Source organism: Pinus tabuliformis, chromosome 2_2, assembly GCF_031772625.1.
Source record: "Pinus tabuliformis cultivar Carrire ecotype Pingquan chromosome 2_2, CPIR1, whole genome shotgun sequence".
NCBI lineage: Eukaryota > Viridiplantae > Streptophyta > Pinopsida > Pinales > Pinaceae > Pinus > Pinus tabuliformis.
In genome coordinates this window covers 331,147,719-331,164,374 of record NC_142300.1, presented here as the reverse complement: position 1 = coordinate 331,164,374, position 16,656 = coordinate 331,147,719, and the positions used below count along the sequence as shown (strand labels likewise).

The following is a 16,656-nucleotide window of genomic DNA, read 5'->3' as shown; positions in this document are numbered from 1 at the left end:
ACAATGTTTAAAGAAAATGAGAAAATAAAAATAAAAAATTGGTTCTCATAGTCATAACAAATAACCCATCCCAAATCAATGAAAAATTTCCAAAAATTCTTTAAAAACAATGAAAAACAAAGTTTTTATAGAACCAAAACAAAAAAAAATTAATCTACATACCTGGTTTATGGACAAATTGGTGATCTTGGCTTGGATTCCTCCTAAAATTGCTTGGATTCGCTCCCAAATCCGACGGCAACCCTCTCCCTCACTTCTTCTCCTCCTCCTCCGCGCGGACTGCTGAATGAAATAAAAGAAAAATCGATTTTCTATATAAAACGCCCACTGCCCGCGCCTCTGGCGATTTTAACATAAAAAATCGCGATTTTTTCGATAAAAATCGTTATAAAAAAAGTGGCGATTTTTATGTATAAAAATCGCGATTTGAATCGGCTAAATGAAAAAATCGCGCTTTTACGATAAAATCGCGATTTTATCGCGATTTTAACAACACTGATTAAAATAATTAATATTTTTAATGGGCTTCCTAATTCTAAACTTAGGAAAATTAAAATATTAATGGGTATTAATGAAAATATGGGTGAGAAGCTTCTAAGAGACGAGGATCAAGTCTAATTTAATCGTCGCTGTTGATTAGAGATTAGATCACGATTGTTGATTTCTCAACAAGAAAAGTATAAAGGAAGGTTTGGGGTTAGTTGGAGAACACACACAGAGAGAATGAGGAAATCGATTTTCTGAGGTGAGTTCTCAGGAGGGAAATTGATTTGGGAGATCTTACAACTAAAGGGCAGTGATAGTTCGGGAATACTAACAGAGAGGTGGAGATAAATTTTTGGAGGTAGCACAGTAGCCGGGAGAGCTGACGCTGGGCCAGTTTGGGCCCACGCAGCCTTGACGCAGAGCCAGGAGGGCTAGCGCAGAGGAAGAGCTACTTTCCATGTAGAAAGCCAGGGAGTTGTCAGAAACTCCCGGAACAGCTGGGAAAATTGATGCAGTGGGCAGAAGTGCTGACACAGAGCCTCAAAGAGCTCCACGTAGGCCCACATAGTTACTGCGAAGGGGCAGCGAAGTTGTAGCTGGGGCCAACCAGTTTTGCTGCCGGATTAGCCAGATTCTGTCGGGTGAAGTGAGGTAAAACTCACTTAGGTTCTTCGCCATTGTATTTCTCTATCACTGGTTTGCCGGGAGGGCAACCAACATTTGTATTCAGAACTTCTGCTTAATAATAGAAAACCCTTAGCGCTGTTGCATAGGTTTTCCCGCATTGGGTTTTTCCGGAGACATTTAGTCCAAAAATAAGTGTGTCCTTTGCATGGTTGTTTCATTTATTTTTTAGTACTTGATCTGTATAGTGGTGTAGGCTGCAATGTATTTACATTAATATTTTCTGAACATTTATGAAATAACTTGTTAAATGAAGAATACAAGTAGGTAATGTAAATTAGTTTTTTGCAGTAAGATTTCTGGTTTGTTAGATCCAAAATTTTTCACAAAATGTAATTTTGATATTTGTATTTATTCAAGAAAAGAGAATAATTTTATATTATTTGTCAATGAGTTTCTTGCTCATTGAAGTAGGTCAAGCACATGTTTAAGTGCTTCTAGGAAGTCAAAGTGTCAATGTATTTATGTAAGACCCTTAGAGGGCATGTTACACTATGTATAATATTGTATAAGATCAAAGGAATACCTCCAAGACAAGTGCAAGTCCTCTCCATGTAGCAACGTCCTCCAAAAGGAAGCTAAACGATGAAAATGATGAAAAAAGAGTCAAGTCGGCCTAAAGACATGATGTTGGCCTAATGTCGTCCTAAAGGAGGGACAATCCTCTATATATAGAGGTTGCCCGCTCCCCCTCAACGTCCTCTATCAATCTCTGAAATCGAAAAAGAAAAGTAGCAGAGAAAGTGAGGGAAAAGCCTAGTCTAAAGGGTCTCCAAGACAAGTGAAGGACGGAGGAAGAAGGCCGAAGTGAAGTGGACTGTTTCTAGGGCTAGAAACAGTCACACGTGCGAAGAAGAGGAACATAAGTCTGTGACATAACAATAGCTAGAGAACAGTCCATGAAATATCGTTGTTTGGGTGAGAAATCAAGTCTACAAGGACTCCCAAGCCTAGCGAAGGAGCCTATCTCTCTAGCGAAGGACAAGGACCCTAATTCTCTAGGGTTCCTACCATACGTGGCAAAACTAGGGCTGTTGTTCAGTCACATCAAGTTTGCATACCTATCTCAAGAAAAATCTCATCTCCTTAAGTGAAATAACATCTCGAAGAAAGGAAGAAGAATATCTCATCAAGAAGCTAACATAACCAAGGTCTATCTCTAGACAAAGCAACGAAGAAAAAGGACGAAGTGCTAGGGAGCAAAGTGCCGAAAGAAGGAAGTCCATGTGCCGAGGAACATAGTGCAGAAAACAGGAAGGGCTTAACTTGTGCTTGGAGGACATTCTAGTCAGGGGTCTAGGGTTTGGCATTAGTCAATAAGAAGCTTCAATAAGAGAAACTTACCGAAGGGTTTTCCTCTCTAAGAGAGAGGTTTTGGCCCTGACAGAGAGCCAACATTTGTGTTCTTGTCTTTTTGATTTTGATAGTAGTTTGATGAAATACACACTATAATAATAATAATAATAAGATTATGCTAAGATAATTGTAAAAGTGCATCACAAATTGTTACAAAACAGTGAAGAATACTAACAAACACCAGTGCCCTTCATTCTTCAACAAAAGGGTTTCCCTTGGTTCCAACTTTCAAAAATTGGCTCTCCTCCAAATACGAATTCTGTTGATGTGACTGGGCTTGTCAATCTATGCACTCCCAACTCCAACAATCCTCCTCCAAATGATCTCCCAGCTCCCCATCTCCAAATTCTCGGGATAATGTTGCCCCAACAAATTTCACTCCAATTGCTGCACAGTGCCTGCGCTGTTGTTACTCTCCCTGTTCTGCGCTGCTGCTACTCTCCCTGTTGCTGGAACTTAGCCTCCTTGCTACTAATTTCCTGTTGCTGTAATTTGGCCCTCCTGCTACTCCTTTCCCTGCGACTGTAACTCGACCTCTTTGCTGTTACTTCCCCTGCTGCTGGAACTCGACTACAACTTCTGTAACTCGTCTCTTTGTTGCTGCTATGAACTGAGATGAAGAAGAATTCCTTCCTAGGGCTGGCATTCGAAGTCCACCGAAGCAAGGGTTGAGATCTTCGCTTGGAGACATTCATGTGCTAAACAACACAGTAATTCGGCTAAGCAACTCGAGCAACTAAGATTGAGTTCAATATGTCAAAAGATAATGAAATGAGGAGGGTTGCCTTCCTTATATAGATTTCGTGCTGCACTTTTCCCACCTTTTTCCCTCCATCGTGGGTCCCTTACTCAACCTCCATGCAAATAGAACTAGGGAATGCGTATTCTCCTAGTGTCGTTGGCCCCCATGTATAATTTAACCACACCGAAATAATTTCTACTAAGTCTAGCTTCCTAATAAAATCGAATGGGCTCCATCACCTCCAAAATTGGCCTCAAAATGTAGAGATTAATCCTGTTCCAAAATAATTTAGGAAAAGACATTACAATTTATAATTATAAGTTTGTAATGAAAATAAGAAATATATATATATATATATATATATATATATATATATAATTTTAAAAAATTAGTTTAAATTTATTTTTAATTTGGATTTATCAAGTAGGAAGCATTAAATGTTTTTGGGTGTAAATTTTATTTATTTATTTTTTAATATAAAAGAGTTAGTATATGATATAGAATTAAGTAATAAAAATAAGTATATAGTAAGAAACTTGATTTTTTTTTTTTTTTGGAATTTGAATTTAATCTATATTGATGTCATAAATGTAATAAAGATAAATATAAATCTCAACATGATAGTTTGAAATTAACAATATTAAATGCCGTCTAAAGTACATATTTGATCTAAAATTTTGAATAAAATTTAGATTATAAAAAATAATATCTAAAACTTGTAAATATACACATAATAGAATATAGTTTTTGATTATAAATTTATGAGAAATAATAAATATAGAGGTAATAAAATATAATTTTTGCATTAAAATTTAATAAAATATAGTTTTTGATTATAAATTATGAGAAACAAGTGTAATATGCGTTGTTGCTTAATACCTGTGTCTTATGTAAAAAATAATTGATAGCTAATTTAATTAATTTAAATATTTATAGAGTTAAAAACCTCGAAAACTATGAATATATAAAGTATGCTACATAGTAATCATAAACCCCAATTTAAAATAGCCTTACATATAATATCATATTTATATCTTTTAAAATTAAATTATTATTATTATTATTATTATGCTACATTTTTTTTTGGTAGGTACCCACAGGGAATTTGAACCAGTGACCTTGTTATCACCCCAAGAAACTCTCCTAGGTTGTATATCAGAGATGCTCGGGAACATTACAAACTTAACAAAAAGTTGGATAAATGGTGGATGAATGAAAGAAATGTTGCATATTCAAGCCAGATAACCACTTCTACTATATTTAGCCCCAGACATGGGTGAACACCCCTAGACTACAAGGCTTTAGACCACCAATTACTCACAGTTTTAAAGCAAATGTGATGATGGAGAAGACTAATCACACCAGCATATGCACAGAACCCTGTGATGGCCAGCTGCAACTAGTTTAAAGGTCTGTAAATCTGTTTTCTAATACACAGAGAGGATGACAGCTCTCTGGCATTAAACAAACATAAACCTGCATACAAATTCAATGATACATGCTAAATCCTAACACAGAGGTGGGATGACAGCCCCTCTAATGCTAAACATTAACAGCACATGAACAAATGCACAACAGGCACAGTCTGGAACAAAGAAGAAGAAGTGGAAAGTGAGCAATTAACAACAAAAGAAGCTTGTATTAGCTGGAAATGAGGACCAGACGATGCAGGTTACACAGTAGTTACAGTCTCCAAAAGTTGAAGCTTACAACAGAATAACACTCATCAACCTCATTACATCGTTTTTCTGGGTATATATGGAGGTTGGATACAAAATTGCTTTGCAAGGCTATGCGTGGAGGTGTCATAATTGACCACCAACCACATTTACAGTTAGATATGGGTCTTCTGCTACAATATGAATGTTTTAATGGACAAAATGACATTTACTGGTACTTTGGTGTACTCCTTGAACAGGTGGAATGTTTCATGAATAAATGTCCATAACTGCTGAATGAATTCAACTGCTCGAGGCAGTACTTTCTCGTCCTTGACCGTGTTGTTCTTTAACTGTGGTAGTTGAGGAATTTATGCACTGAAAACCAGATCATCTCTTGCTTCTTCGCGCGGGCAAAACAGGCCGCAAACACTGAAAAATACATTGGAAACGAACAGGAGCCAAGAAAGAACGCTGGCTGTTGGATGGATTACATGGACGATCGAGATCGGACTGTGCAGGCCATTGGAAGACATATGCGAATGAAAGAGTTTGGGCTGTCGGATCAAGGGAGTTAACAGTGGAGATTTCATCTGAGAAACTATCGGGCGGGTAGGTGAAAAGGAGGATCAAGGGCCGTCCGATCGTGGGATGGACGATCGGACGGCTGACGGACGACAGAGGTGATCAACTGTTAACGGGCGAGGAACCGGGTACGGTGGCGAGAAGCGGTTTCCCCGCATTGCTTATGAGCAATGGCGGTAAACGTACAGGGAGGGTGCGATACGAGTCAGCGAGTGTTGCGTGTCTGATTTGACAGGCGCGAAATCGCTTTCCTCGGGACTTATCGCATGCGCAGGTTGACGGAGTGAGGGAAGCGTCTATCGTCGGATGATGAAGCGGGATGATCGGACGGTCATGAATTACAGCACGTGCTCAGGGTTGATATGATAGGTGATGGGCGCGGGTTATAATAATTTTATATATGTGCAGGTTATATGATTAAAACGTTAGAGCTAGGGTTAAAGTGAAAACAAAGGTTAATGCGAGGTTTAAAGGTTTTCGGGGTTTATAGAATTAAAACAAAATATGCCTGGGAGTTTAAAGGGGAAAAATGGAATAAGGATAGAGGTGTTTAAAGGGATGTAGGGGAACTTAAGAAGGAGGAAACGAGGGTGTGGGAGTTATAAGGAGAAAAGGAAAAATGAAGGAGAAAGCATGAAAGACTGCTGGCAACCTCGTACAACCAAACCAGCACTGCCCAACACCTAATTTTACCCATCAACTGCTGAAGAACATAGCAGAGCTAACAGACCTATCACAAGGAGTGCCTTAACAGTGCACCCATTCACCGTCAATCCAAAGCCCCGTGGGCTTTATTATTATGCTACTTAGTACCTACTTCTTTTAGATTTAATTTAAACGGTTAGAGTTAAAAAACTTCAAAACCAAGTAATTGATAGCTAATTTAGATTAATTTAAACATTTATAGAGTTAAAAACCTCCAAAACTATGTATATATAAAGTATGCTACATAGTAATCATAAATTACAATTTAAAATAGACTTACATATAATATCATATTTATCTCTCTTAAAATTAAATTATTATTATGTACAAAATTGTATTAAAAATTAAAAATATATAAATTTTGAAATGCAACATCAATATTTTTTATATAAAAAACATAAAAAATAAATAAATTAAACATTGTCTAAATAAATAAATTATATTTAAAAAGAAATCAAAATAATTTATGCAAATTAATTAATTTAAATGAATATTGTAACTAAAAAATATGTGGTTATTTATTTGATATTAAATTCATTATCCAATTATTAATTAAAAAACTAAAAACTGTTAAATTAAAAATAATATAATTTAATATGAATGTCTATATTTATTGTCTTGCACATTTTTAGGAGTAAGATATATAGTAAAAATAAATTTTAAAAAAATGAGATGTAAAAATAAATTACTAAGCATAAATGTTACTACTAAAAATGGTGTGCTCCTTATTAAATGTTATGACACTTGGTTTGGTTTGGTTTGGTTGTATATAAGATTATCTTTTTTTTTTAATTTTTTAATTTTTAATTTTTTATTATTAAATAATTGTTATTGTTTTTATTTTCTGACAATTCAATTTTAAACACCATGAAATTAGTCATTTCATGTAAATGAACCAATCAAAAAATATAAATTTAAATTTAAAAAATTAAAAAATTATTTTTGATTTTCAAAATATTTAGTTTAATATTTAATTTTTTCAAAAACTTTAATGAATTTTATAAAATTTAATTATAAATTTCAAAACTAATTGAAATTTAAAAATTAAATTCATCATTTATCATTTTAAATTCTAAATTGATTTAAAATTAAAATTAATCATTCTAGAATCTAATTAGTACTAAGCAAAATAAACTATAGTAGATATTGAAATATGAAGACTAGAATAGTAAATTGATATAACTAAAATTAAAAAATAGTAAAGAGTGACAAGTCAAACAGTCAGTGCAAGGTACATAGGGCTTGGTGCTCTTGATTAAATAATAATTCCATAAACTCGTACATGACAAAATCTAATGGAAACATTGCAATCCCCCCAATCTTGGAATTTATGATTAACTGTTAAGTCTGCTGGATTTTGAATGAGATCTAAAATTCTACTTTCTCCATATGAAATCCAATGAGATTGGAATGATTCCTTTATCCCTTTTACTTTAAGAATTTAAAGTTACCATTAATTACATAGCATTAGTAAGACCTTAGGGTTGAATATTAAGCTTTTCCACTCATAAATCACGGTTTTCAACCAAAATTAAGAGAAGATGCCCAACCCTTTTGAGGGGGCTTACTTTTAGAGAACACATCCACACATTGGGAAAATATTTCCCTTGTTTCTCCCGGCATCTCCCAGAAAGGGAGACTTGGAAAAACATTTCCTACTGTCCCTGGGAAGTGTGAACTGCCTGCCCCACCCTAGGACGCGTCGCCGTGAAACACTGATAATCCTCTTTCAAAGTATTCCAAGTGGGGGAATCTTTGTGAATCATGTTTTAGTGTAGGGAAAGGCAAACACGGCTACTGTGGCAAACATGGACACATTCCTTGGGACTGTAAAAAGGGACTGCATAACTGTTTAAAAAGAGTTGAAGCAATGCCGATGAAGAACCGTACTTCGTTGATGACACTATTGCCGAAGCTATCTACCTATTTTAATAACTACTAGATGTGTTGGGATCAAAACATATTTAAAGAAATGGTTTTCAAAGTCTTGGCATGCCTCCTATTCAGGTGGTTGGAGGAGGTGAGGTGCTTGACGTCTTTGGAGTGCAGAGATGTGCCCATTTGTGGAGATACTGGATGGTTGGCTGTAGAAAGGATGTTTGAAATTACATCTAACATCCATTTGAATAGTTATGTTCAGTTGAGTGAGTGTGTTGTCAACTTAACACATGTAAAGAGTAACGAGACAAATGTATGTTTCACTTTAATAAAAACATCTCTATGGCTAAGATGCGGAGAGAATCCACACTGTTACAAAGGCGTATGCCTTCTAAAATGGAGGGGTGTTTTCTTATTCTATTTCTAGTACTAAAATTTTGATGCTTTTTTCTTAATATTAAAAAAAAAGCACCCCAATGATCGACCATTGTTTTCAACCTTCAATGGGTCTTTCCTGGAACAAGAGAGCCAGAACCAAAAGCTAAGATCACCGATACATAGATCAATCGGGGCACCAACATTCGCTGTTTATATCATATGCTTTGGACAAATTTACATATAGTTAGGGTTCAACAAAACTGTGGTTGGAGAAGTGTAACAAGATCTCAAAAGGAAATGGTAATAGAACGTGTAAGCACTTAAATAAAAGAATCACTAGATAAAGATGTGCTGACAGCAATCAGAAACAATTTGCACCATTTTACCACCTTCTTTGCCCTTACATCTGGAACTTGCTAACTACAAATTAAAGGCAACACAAGGTTCATTTAGCATGGAAAACTACAATCCTAGGTCTAATACCATTATTAAGGACTTGTTTGTCAGATTTGAAACATAAATAAGGACAGATTTGAAACATAAATAAGGACAGAGACAGAGTAAATTATGGTTTCTCCACGACACACATAGATAAAATGAAAAAGAGAGTCAGGGTGGTTTAATTGCAATGTAGGATAGCAATTTAATTATTTCATTATAAATAAAATTCAATAGGGAAGAGAAGGTTGTAACTTGAATGGTTAGGAAAATGGTTTGTTTTTCTGTCCATTCAAGATCTATTTTTGTAAAAGAAAATGTTGGCTCTTTGTGATAAAACTTGATTAGTAGACGAGAGATTTCTAGATAATTACTGAGTTATAAGTTTGTTTTCCTGTCCCTTTAGGATCTTTTTTCGTAAAGAGAAATGTTGACTTTTTGTGATAAAACTTGATTATTGGTATATTTAACTAGATATATTTTCAGTGTTATAAAGACACACAAATTTTAATCTTACACCTTGCGCAAAGTACTCTAATAATTTTTTAATCCTAAATCTAATTCAAATTACTACAAATTACTAATTCCCCATTAAAATATATATATATATATAAAACAGTATTATAAAAAAAAATAATATCCATTTTATATCTGATTTAAAAGTAATAAAATAATATGCATTCTATACTAACAAACAAAATTTTGCCTAAAACTCTGCCCAAATTACTTTAACACATTATCAATTCACCATAATTCACCAAAATTACTTTAACACGCGATCGATTCACCATAATTTAAGTAATACAAAGAGTGAAGAAAACGATAACCCAGCGAAATAAGATGGCATGTATTCTATTTCCGCTGTGCCACCCAGCCCGCATGCCAGTTGCAACTATAAGATAATACCACCGCGATGTTGGGTTGAGCTATCCTTGAGCCCAATAGACATGTAAACATGATGGTGCCTTTTCTGAACATATGTGGTCTCATCACAACTATCATTTACTATGGTTTTTTTTTTTTTTTTTTTTTTTTTTTTCTCATTTACTTCAATGATAATTATTCTTGACCATATCTAAACTATCATTTATTACTGTTTTGAGTGTCTCATTAACGTTACTTTTAGTAAATCAACCTTTCATTTATTAGTCAAACTTCAGCTGTGTGGGAAACCTTCCATCTGCAAATTAGTTCACTTGATTCATGTTTGCCTTGACAACGAAATTAAAAAAAAACCTATAATTAAAAAAATATGATGTATTTCGTTATCAAATTTGATAACCAGAGTGACACACATTTTAAAATAAACTCAAATTTTAAGAAGCATATTTATTTTGTAACATAGTTTTCAAAATTAATTTAATGATCAATAATTATTAGTGAGATGGTAGAGTTTAATTTCCATTAAATATTCTAAAATATTTTTAGTAGGTTGATATTTTTCTCTAAAGTAAATATGTTTTTTTTTTCTTTTAATTAAACTGATTAATTAAAAAATGTCATATAAATGAGATATGGTTTTTTAAGCATGTGGTATTAATAGAACATGGTATTGGTTCATAGTATTGTAACAAACTTTGCTTATAGATTAAAAATTTTAATAATAAAGTGGAGTGAATTTCCATAATTAAGAATCTTGTTATATGTCTTTTTAAATGTATATATTTTAAAGTCATATATTAAATTTTTTATATGTAATAATAATAATAATAATAATAATAATAATAATAATAATAATAATAATAATAATAAAGTTATATATATATGTAATGTGAGATATATTATGAGGCAAGTGTTTTGATGTCTATTTAGGCTGGAGTATGTCCTAAAACTGTTGTTGCTTGGCTAAGAGCTTGTCTTCCTAGGAATTAAGGAAACAGGTTAACTTCCCAAGACTTAGAGGCATCTGGTAGGAGTGGAAGTAATGACTGTCTTCACTACTAATTTGATAATTGAGTTATGATAAATTTTCTCATTGTTAAAAAAAGCGTTTTGATGCCTATAATTTTTATCAACTATCTAATTTATATAACCATACAAAGTTTTAGTTTAAAAAAAGAAAATCACTGAAATATAAACAGAAACTTAGAAAACTACTTTTATTAATTTTGTAAAAAATAAAATAAAATCAGAATCTAACTATTTTAATTTTTAATTAATTAATTAATTTATTGAAATATAAATATTCGTCCCTTATCGAGTAAATTTTTAATTAATTTTAACTGAAATAAAAAAGTCAAAAGATTTATTAGAATCTTAAATTTCAACTATATATCTATAATTTAGATCTAGAAATAGATATTTACTGAAAGTTAATCCAATAGGATTATTTTTAGTTTTACGGGAGATGGGTCTTCCTGAAATATTAGTCGAGGAAATACGTTAATCGAAATATTCGTATGGAATATATGACTTTTCCTCTATGAATTTTAAAGATGCTATTTCAAAAGATATAAGTGTTATTCAAAATATTAATATTAGTTTATTTATTTATTTAATTTTTTTATTATTACTAAGAGGTGAAAATTTTTATCATAATTCAGTTGTCAAACTAGTAGTGAAGACAACTATTTTTCACTGTTATTCTTGAATGCAGGTTGACAATATCAATTTATATTACCTTTAAATCAACTAGTCCGATAATTTTATTGAAAATGAAATGATATTTTAAGGTCCACTAGACTAAAAATAGTCTATGAGACCATTAGTTACCTGTTTTTAGCTTTTTGCAAGTCAATCCTTTTCCGATTCAAATTGATGATGAGCTGGCTCAACCTTCCAACAATCCCCTCGCTAAAAAGACAATGCCAAGAAACTGATGCTAACATGTTCTCATAACTTTCTTTGGTGTCTTTGAATGCATCACATTCCAAAATGAAATGTTTTTCCAATTCCACAGCCCCAAATATACAAAATGTACACACCCATTCTTCCCAAGCTTATTTAGGTCTTTTCTACCGTCATGGTCATGTTTCACACTGAAGTTGATGTGAGTTGGTCCTTAATTGAGCAATAAGAACCTCTGCCCTCCACAAAATGCGAGCTCCAATGAATTCTTTTTGTTGTAGATCACATGTAGAGTTGTATTTCTCAATGTAATATTTCTTCTTTCTATCCAACTCTTTTCCCCATAAATTTTTACGAAACTTCTCCATAACAAAATCCTTTAGCTCCTTGCTATTTGTGGGACAGACATTGAGGTAGATATTCCATTTTTGCATCCATGTGTAGTTTTGTTTCATCCATGTTTTCTTTCTTTCACTCATGCCTTCATTGAAGATAACATTAGGCCATCTACCTACTCTTATTTGCTCAATTCTTTTTAGATATCTTATGAACCGCACCATAGCAATTGCTTAAATGGGAGTTGCTCTTGTTTCACTCAACATTATCTCATTATCTTAACATTGATGTATTTAAAACTACAAATTTTTTTGGGCTAGTACGATTGTGATTATTTATTTTTGTATTGCCAGAAGTTTCCCCTTTTTACCTCAAGGTGGCAGTTCATAGTGTTAACCTATGGCGGCCAACATTTATTAGCAAACATATAATTGAGCTCGACAACTGCACTGGAATGTGCAGTGTTGAATGTTTAAGTTATGTGTTTGAAAATAATATTATAATTTATAATTGATTATAGTTAAAAATATGTATAGTTTGAATGGGTTTAATGGTTAATAACATGTGTATTTTTTTTAAGTAATTATAAGTTCAAATTTAGAGGGATAAAATATATACACCTCCATTATTTTAATAGTCAAATATATACACCTTCATTATTTTAATAGTCAAATGACTATACAGATGCTTAAATCTACAATTTGCATAAATTTAAATTAAGATAATTTTTTAATAATATAAACAAACAAAAGAGTATTTTTTTTAAAGCTTGGAAGGACCTCTTTCATTCATTTTCTTCAAAAAAGGGCAGGTTACAAACATAATTCAAATAGTTAGGTGGCTTCAACGTACCCAGAAGGAAACCAAGTTTGTTGGCCACGTAAGTGCATTATATGCCATCCAAAAACAAAAAAATTTAAGACTGTCAAGCAGAGCTACGTATGTCTGAATATCATGCAACCTTCTATACTATGTCACAAGGTTTGTCGAACTTTAACCTTGAGGTTCGAATTTTGGCAAAACTTAAAAAATTTTTGAGGTTCGGCGAACCTCATCGAACCTCATAGCCATTGACCAAGTGCATAGATCAAAACTCATAACCTCATGTCACAACTTTGTAATTTATCTTTATAGTTTCCATGTCCGTGATAACATTTTTGATGTTTAATGATGTTGATTTCTTACTATTTTATCCTATAATTCGTTATATATATATATTATGTTCGGTTTGAGTTCGAATTTTATAATGAGGTTCGCCATTAGGTTCGTATATATATATATATATATATATATACGAACCTAATGGCGAACCTCATTATAAAATTCGAACTCAAACGAACATAATCATTGTCGAACCCGAACCATATGACATTGCTTCTATATACCAAATAACTAAAGTCAGAAACTATAATTTGTAGATACTTCATATGACAAAAAGAAAGCCAAAATTAAGTGAACCATGCTACTAATCATCAGAGGAATCCACTGGGGCTGGATCCTTCATGCTTGATCCAGGAAGATCTTACTGAGGGATGCACATAATATGGTGCTCAATGAGACTAAGGTGTCCATTCAGTTGTTGGAGTTGAAAATGAATCAATTGAAATTCCTTTTGGATATCAACAAATCCATAATCTGTCTTGGAAGAGTCAGCTGGAGGATTAGCCAGAGATTTGGCTACAATGTTCTTCATTAACCAATAGAGTTAGATTGTTTGTTTATATTGGGAGGACTTGCCTCTAGAGTGGCCCAGGTCGAGCACCAAATCCTGCCAATCACCCAAATCCACATTTGTTTCGGCTGCCCAATGGTTCGACTTAGCTTCCCAACCTGAAATCAGCTGGCATACCTTTGATGGAGTACCACTTTGGAATGCGTGGGCTGATGAATGAGGCGGGTGGTGTTTTTGTGGCATCGACTTCTCGCTAGGCGAGGTTGGGGCTGGCTATCGCCACGCCTCGACCCTTGCTTTCTGCTGCATCCATGACCCCCACGACCCCCACTAGCTGGAGAGCTTTTGATAAAGGAAGGGCGAGCCATAGTATTGAAAAACATAGAATCACGAGAATGGCTAACGTTGGGACAAGACATTATATTTGCGGTCACACAACAGATGACTGGCTTAGGATCCCAGGACCCTCTCGAAACAGATAGACCTTTAAGGATATCATGGCGTACATACAGATTGCAGTGAATACTGTAGCTGACTACCCACCAATTATCAGGAAAAGTGTGATGGGTATGGCTTAGGAGGTATAAGACTACCACCTGAGTCTCCCTAGGTCGAGAGAAACTAAGATAATAAGATAGACATGGGAGAACCATATCCAGGAAAACCCAAGACATATGAATCATCAAAACCAGTATACTATAAACATAGTAGACACAGGCAACCCAACATGCAAGAATAATTAAATACCAAACAGGAACCCTCAAATATAGCCCCATGCGTGAAAGCAAGATGTCGAAATAAATAGAAACAACAAAGCGAGGAACAAACAATCCCTCATAGAAATCCATTGTTTCCTTCCAACGTTCAGGGATAGCTTCCAACTAGCTCCAGGCATCACTATGAGCACACTTCGCCAGTGAAAAAGCATAGAAACTGAGCAAAAAGGGGGAAGTGTAACGGAGAAACCTGCAAAAGATACATATCCGCAAAGGAAGACTGGCGAGGGGAGGAAGCCTTCTGCTTGTGGGAGGCGGGCTGCTTGGAACTCTGTCGCTTGCATACCACGATCTCCCAACCCACACGATACCTTCACCTCTCGCCGATCCTATAGATTGTAGAATAACGATGAGAGGATACCTTCAGAAAACTCCAGAACACAAATGGCCTTGCCACCTTCCCCGTCACCATTAATATGATTTATACGCGTTGCCAATATGTGAGGGATGGAGTACTACCACTCTCCACTTCTAATCTATCACATTAATCATATCCACAATCATATGTAACTCATACAACTGACCCACACTCCGATCGAAAATTACTTTATATATATATACATATACATACACTCCTATCGAAATAATTTTCTATTATTTAACTACATAAAAAGATATTATTTTATCTATACAACTTAAAACGGTAAAATGTCTCTATTTCATAAAGTATATGCTTGTCTTGTGTATTCCTCAAAAATTGAGGTCTTAAAAGTGTTTGTTCACTCATGTAATACTAATTATAACCGAGTACATTAGACTAACTGCCTGAAGGTTTCTTTTCATTTGTATGGCCATTATTAAAATTTAAAATGCATCAAAATATTTCATTTTTTATTCTTTATATGGTTTTTATTTTATATATATATAATTCTTTATATAATAAAACAAAATTACAAACCATATCTGCCATCAGACATGCCAATGATTTTTTTTATAAAGAAAGCTGTCTACCATATTAATCAGTAGAGTTTTATTGTTATTTTCCAACAGGTGCAATTACTAAATGACTTGATCAATCTCCATACCTTTCTCATTATTATATGCTCTTCTATTCACTTTACAATTGATGGTACTATTCGCCAGTATAATTTTATTTTTATCTGCAACAGGTACAATCACTAAATGACTTAATCAAACTCTATAAAAGTACATGTAAATCACTCCCTTTAGCGCATACGCCACTTTTGATCAGGTAAGCAAAACCCATAGTTTCTGTAACTGTAGTTTTACATTCATGAAGTGGGAACATTGTTGCTGGTAAGCATATTTGTATCAATTTTCTGCTTGAGGTTTGGGTTTTATGTAGGTTATTCATGTGTTGTTGCCTTCTCGTAGGTATGAGTTGCAAGCGGACAGGTCCCTTCTAGGAGAGGAGGAATTTTCTTTCGACAAAAGTTGGATGGAGAATCGACTTCGTTGGCACTTGCAATACTGGCTAGGCAAAAGAGCAGCAGATTTTGTACCCGAGGATGAAAGCTGGAAATGCCAATGTTGTTCATTTTCAGCTGTATGTCCAAGGGTTAAACTTCTCTCTCAGGAAGAGAAATAATGGCTGTTTAGTAACCACTTGTCAAATGCCAAGTCACAAGGTTATGTAACTGGAAGTCACATATTGAGGGCTTTTGTACCATACAATTTATTTATCTATTTATGTGCTTCGTGATAAAAACAGGAATCATAGTACAGGTGGGAGGAAACGGATGTAATTTATATTTTGTTATATGATTTTTCTCATTTAACACATATTTGTCCCGTGAATTTTATAACGAAGATTATGAAGAGGCGGGGGTTCATGACTTCGTATTATTTAACCCTTTGGTTAAGGCTCAGTGGGGAATCTTACTTTACATTTCACTGGAAAGACATGACAAATTGTAATTTAGTGAATCAGCAAGCAAACTACATCGCAGCCGCGTTATATTTTTGAGTAAATGTGGAAATCAAGGAGGCAAGCTAGAACTTATACCCTAAACTGAAATTAAGGATTTTTATTATGCTTTTATAGTTTTTCCTTTTGTGATTTTATATATATATATATATATATATATTATTTTTGAAATGGGAGGGGCTAGTTCCCTTTAGAAGCATTATGGGCCCTCTTTTATTACACATATATATTGGTACATATGCGTGTCAGAGCACTGACAGCCGTCACATCGAAGCTCAATCGCCATC

The 16,656-nt window shown here is 34.0% G+C and overlaps 1 protein-coding gene across 2 annotated transcripts in view; it reads left to right on the top strand.

Annotated features, from left to right (window-relative positions):
* Positions 1–16,444, top strand: part of LOC149192623 (exonuclease V, chloroplastic-like) — a 210,594-nt gene extending 194,150 nt beyond the window's left edge. For both annotated transcript variants that reach the window (XM_089404657.1, XM_089404656.1), the window contains 2 exons: positions 15,591–15,673; positions 15,817–16,444. In XM_089404657.1, the coding sequence (XP_089260783.1) occupies positions 15,591–15,673; positions 15,817–16,030 (297 nt within the window). In that variant the 3' untranslated portion in view covers positions 16,031–16,444. The remainder of the gene's footprint in view (positions 1–15,590; positions 15,674–15,816) is intronic.
* Positions 16,445–16,656: the final 212 nt, after the last annotated feature.